The 5,963-nt window shown below is 31.1% G+C and overlaps 1 protein-coding gene across 1 annotated transcript in view; it reads left to right on the top strand.

Annotated features, from left to right (window-relative positions):
* Window positions 1-212: 212 nt before the first annotated feature.
* The window catches only part of LOC106456832 (inorganic pyrophosphatase-like), a gene marked incomplete at its 3' end in the record, with an annotated part of 18,735 nt that continues 12,984 nt past the window's right edge, over window positions 213-5,963 (top strand). Inside the window, exons 1-2 of the mRNA XM_013919817.2 lie at window positions 213-439; window positions 3,647-3,762. Of these exons, the coding sequence (XP_013775271.2) occupies window positions 379-439; window positions 3,647-3,762 (177 nt within the window). The remainder of the gene's footprint in view (window positions 440-3,646; window positions 3,763-5,963) is intronic.

The raw sequence follows: 5,963 nt of genomic DNA, 5'->3' as shown, positions 1-5,963 counted from the left end.
ATGTGACTCGATGACGCAACAATATTGATATTCTTTATTTATTGGATTGCAGGGCACATTTTCGAGCAAATGTCGAACAATTCTGTATATATTATGTTACAAAAAAACTATAAATGTATGTTTACTTACAGAATTTTTTGCTTTAGCATTATTCGTCTATTTATGCCGATTTAAAAATAATGAAAATACCTCTAGATGGCACCACATTTCAATAAAGAGCAGTTTTAAGTGGTGGTTGCATAATAAATGTGCTTAGTTAACTGTGGATTTTTGGTGAGTACAAATTTGATCAAGATTAACAGGTGTACAGTTTAATTCGTTGTATTCTGCTCTTTATAGATATCCTCATATCGTCAGAATAATCTGCAGCGGCAGAAGATGTCTTATTCAACTGTTGAAAGAGGCCGTCCAAATTCGCTTGACTACAAGGTTTATTTTCGTAAGTTACGTATTGGTATATTTAATATATATATTTTAATTACAGTTGACACTTCGTTTTAATTTTATGCGTAAAATTCAGGTTGAAGTTTTTGAACTAACAGTTAGTTGAGTAACGTAATTATATCATAAAGTTGTAATTGTAAGATCTGTTGAAGCAAGCCACTGAGTAATGTTTTATTATTATTATTATTATTATTTGTTTGTTTATTCATTTTTATTTGAAGATTAAAATTTATAGTGAAAATAGCAAGGTGTACAAAGCCCAACATACAATTCGAAGTAGTCTACAGATTTTTTTCTCATAAATGATTAACTCGATATTAAACATGATCATATTTATTCAAGTATTCTAAGGAAGTATCCAACTTCCAAGTTCTCTGTGTTAAATTATGTGCTTTATTTTTAAAAATCTACCCACAACTTTTATATAATTCAAGGAACTGACCATTCACATTCACATGACAAACTTGTTTTGTAACCCATACCTTGCATCTTTACACTTTTACTGTTTTTACTTTTGCTTCAAAGGCTCAAAGTAATACATATTAATATATTCTGATTGCTCACATGTTCTGGTTCTTGAATTCTTAATATTTTTCTAGCTTTGACACTGTATATTTTACTTTAAGAAAAATAAATAAAATAGCAAGCTAGAAAATATATTTTTGTCTTGACTGAAGCCACTGTTGTGGCCTGTGAAACAATTTTGGACAATATTACACCAGTGCAACAATCCATTTCTTGCCCATGGGAATGGAAATGTTGCATTGTGGGGATAATAGGAGAAGCAACAAAATTTGGGTACACTCTGGAGAATCCACCCTTGCCAAAAAAAACATTTCTTGCACAACTTTCAATAACTTGCATCAAGCTTTTCATCATTTATTACCAATTAATTTGTACTATAAGCTTTTCTGTTTGTGTCTAAGGTTTTAAAATTGCTGGTTGGCTATCACATGATAATTCTGTAGTGTCTGTTCCTGACCATTATTTGAAGTTGGCTATCAGTTGAGACACGCATGAGATCTGTTAAACTTTTTAACCCTTGGTAGTCACCTGAAGTTATCACACATTTTGTTTCTTAGTTGCAGTTGTATTCTCTTTAAATTACTACTGTTGGAAAAAACTTGTTACAGGTTTTTGAGTATGTAGTGCTTTGTGAATGAATTGTGATTTTTGTATAGACTTATAGATGGCAGCATTAATTTAATATCAGCATGACTGTATACAATTAAGAAAGACTTGTAAGTTAAATATACCTGTACTTTCTTTAATTAAAGCATCCCCTCCCCAAAAAAATTGTCTCTGAATATATTCCAAAAGGTTGTTTCCAGCAACCTTTACATGCTGTCTTGGGGTAGTACAAGGATTCTGGGATTGTTCTAGAATTTGTTTGCACATAAACTTACAAATTACTTGGAAAACTAAGCTAACGCACTTACCTTTACCATTTAAAAATATTTCACGTCAGTTAAGAGCTCTTTCAGGTATTTGATAATATTTGAGCATGCACAATGTACTTTCAACTTACAATCAAAAGAATCACTTGGATAATTTTGCTAACTGTGAGAGATTGCAGAGCATGTACATACGTACACATGTACGCACACACCCTGCTTTTAGCAGATTATGTGTATAATATTAATAATATACTGTTGATTATCTTCTTAATTAGAGTATGCTTATTTCAACATTTATTTGAGTACTGAGATGTATTGCATATAGCTAGGTTTTTTTTTCCACACTGCAATTATTTTAAGTTTCGCACTACCTGATTCAAACATTTTGTATATAATAACTTAAGTATTATTATTATATATGCATAATATGCTGATTCAGTACGAGAGTATATTATGCATTCTTGCACAGAACTATTGATACTAAACTTTCATTCTCTGAATTCAAGTTAGATGTTTACATTAATGGCTAACAATACAGGTTACATTGATGCGGCACTCGTGTTAGTGTATCCAGTAATATATAACTGACCTTTAGTCTTTATACAGTGACTTGTCTTGCCTCTGTTGTAGTGGACTATTATTTTGTAAAATAGTCATATTTCAACTATTATACATTATATATGTATAAACATTATTTCTATTTACAAATAAGCTCTTAAACTTATTTTTCTTAAAACATACAACAGTCAATAAAGAAGTAAAGCAAACAACTATCTCTTCTAGTTATGACCTTTGTACTTGTTTCTGCTTGTCGTAGGTTGCTAAGCCTTGAAATTTCCTACGTGGATGATGTAAAAATAACCAAAAAATCATAAATTACTATAACAATAACATAGAATTCCACTAATTTATCAAGTGTAGTAACTAAACTGAATTTGGGTCTAAAAAATATGAAATTTCAAGATCTCTAAAGACTTTCCCCATCATTTGAAATCTTGTGTGAAAAGAAAGAAATTAGCACAATAACATGTCAAAATGGCTGAGAAAACCACTAGGAGACATTCTGAGCTTTCAATTGGTTATTCATGTCATATACAGAAGTAAGTGTATATAAGGGACCATTTCCAAAAATAGAAAGAGGTGGGCTGGGAGGCTACTGTGTTTGGTTCAGTACAGGAGCGATATCTTAGCAAATAGAAAAGATGAGACATTCTTAATTTATATTCTAGCTTGTCAATATTGATAGTTTGAGTTTCCAAATTTGTATGAAACTGTAGATTTTATATTTTGACCTCAAAAACATCTAATTTGAACCAGTGCTGCATTCAACATACCACATGACACACAAAAAATCAATGTTTAGCTGTGTTTTTTTTAATATTTACTTTTAAGAAATTAACTAAAGTATAATATTGAAGTTTGAATTATCTATAATTTGATTCTAAACTTATTGATATAGATTCATAAAAATAGTAGTTCAATAAAATTTTGAATGCAAGTCAACAAGCATGATGACATGGCCTTTGACCCATGACCTGTCGAGATAGGATTAAACAGTAACCTCAATAGATCAGAAGACTTCTGTCACTTGAATTGTTTTCAGCATTACATCTATGTCTTCAATAATAAATGAATTTAAGGTTTGCCTCTTTGGGTCTACTCATTATTTTTAAATATTAACATGCTTTGTTCCCTTTGTAATTTGAATATTGTGGTAAGTGCTTTAAAGCAGCACATAGTGTGTGTGTGAAATGTTTTCAATTAAAATTCATGTAATTCTTGATTTTTTTCTCAATTTCCTACAGGTAATGAATTTAGCCCAATATCGCCATTTCATGACATTCCAATATTTGCTGACAAAGAAAACAAAATTTACAATATGGTTGTTGAGGTACCACGATGGACTAATGCTAAAATGGAGGTAATTTGATGTAATCTCTTGACAATTCTGATTTTCTCCACTGTTTGTCTTTCAGATATTCTTTGTCAGTGGATAAAGAGATCTCTCATTATCTGAGAGTAAATCCAGTTTTGCTTTAATAGTCTTGGCATATGCATTTTATTTGTAATGAGATACATTAGATTTAAACCTTAAATTAATATGAGAATTTAATTGATATAACAATGCTCTCAATTTTTTCCTTGAGTAAGCAGCTGTAATACTCTTGGTGGGCTGATTTTGTTTTTACCAATGCATTTAGCTTAAGTAACCATTCATATAAAAAAATTTAATGATCAAGATCATATAGAAAAAAAAGTTGTCTGAATATGAATGACAGACCAAATATTATGTAATTAATTACAAGTGCTCACATTAATGAAATTAAGAAAATGTTTAGATAATTTTATGTAACTTTGAAATATATAATAGGAATAAATCAAATTATATAAAACTATTATACACCTCATGCCGTATCAACGGGTAAAATCTCACAAATTTAAGGAAAGAAATTTCACCTGCATAGAAAAGACATTATCGCCATTGCCAGTCTACATTAAAACTGAATGAACTTAACCCTTAATCATTAGCTTTATGTTAAAAGAAATACCTTCTTTTTTAACCCTGTGATACATTGTGCATTGTATTATCCCAAAAGTCACTATTCTAAAACTATTACTAAAGATAAAACCAAATCACTAAATATATAAATTCCCTTGTAATACCCAATTCAGACTATCCTTCCAGTGCCTATCAACTTTAGAATTTTGACATTTATTTGCAGGTTTGTGAAGTGGTGAGAGCTGCTTCTCCCAGTTTCAAAGTGATAAAGAAATATGGTTATGAAGGCAGACAGGTCAATAATTCAACTGTGATTGTGTTATGTCACCTTTAAAGGATTTTATTGAGTGTGGTTGCATATTATTCAAAGGGTAAATAAATATTGATAAATTGTCTGCATGTGTGATTTTTTCATGAATATCAACAAATCTGTTAGTGACCGTATTCCAAGAGCTATTGCACTGATTTTTGGACAGCAGATCAATGTGTCATTCTAAGAGGTAAATGTTTCCAGCACCAAGGATACACAGATGATTGTTTTCAAAATAAAATATATCTTTGAATGACCCACTCAGAATCCAGATTTTAACATAATAAAACATCTAGGTATTAACTGGATGGATTAACAGCAATGCCACCAAGGGGTCATTTTGACACTTTTCTGGAACATTTTTATTCAGGAAATCTTCTGAACTATATATTAAATTTTTCCACTCTATTTCATTTAGCTTATAACTAGAAGAAGGGGGTATTACAACAGGACAAATCAGTGATTCAGATTGCAACATTCCCTCTTGTAATTCTGACTCAGAATATCTAACATTCAATGTTTATTAGATGTTAGATGTCTCTGGAAATGAAAAAAAGTCTCAGCTCTCAGTGTAATCAGCTTATACTTTGCAAGATGGCAGAAATGGACCTCTAACTGCTCCATCTCCTTTACACGTAGACAATGAAATGGCTAATTATGGAATATTGTTAGTACATATTGATATTTCTGGATGAATGTGGGCTGCAAGATACAATGTGTTAGAAAATAGACTCGGACCAATTTCATCTGTCAAACATTTTGTTATTGAGGTAAATGCTAAAAAACATCTCTACAGCATATGTGATCATGAGAGTGGGAAACCACAAACAGCAAGTATCATAATCACATTGCAAAGATTCTGAGATTTTGTTTTTACATAAAGGACACCAGAAGTACTATACTCCAAACTGATAAATTTCATTACTTTCTGAGCTATGGAGCTCCATTGTTCAGAATTATTGCCCGAATGAAAACTTGTAAAAATTGATAATTTGCCTAATGCAAAGTAATAAATATGCTGTGTCTTGATTAGCGGTCAAGTCGATTCTCCTCGTAAACTGTGTAATTATGGGAAGAAATGTAAAGTGATGATCACCAAAGATCAGGTGTATCAGGCAATGAAATTTTGAATGATAAAAACCCATGAATTCAAATTCGATGACGAGGAACCCACTTTGAGACTAATAATGGCTGGAGACGGCTTGAATGGGTAATGAAGAAAAACTTTAATACAACAGCAAATGTACAACGTTTCGACAAGGTTTTGTCATCACCTGATGATGACAAAACCTTGTCGAAACGTTGTACATTT

Source organism: Limulus polyphemus, unplaced genomic scaffold (genome assembly GCF_000517525.1).
Source record: "Limulus polyphemus unplaced genomic scaffold, Limulus_polyphemus-2.1.2 Scaffold0, whole genome shotgun sequence".
Classification (NCBI taxonomy): Eukaryota; Metazoa; Arthropoda; class Merostomata; order Xiphosura; family Limulidae; genus Limulus; species Limulus polyphemus.
This window is presented reverse-complemented; position numbering and strand designations above follow the sequence as displayed.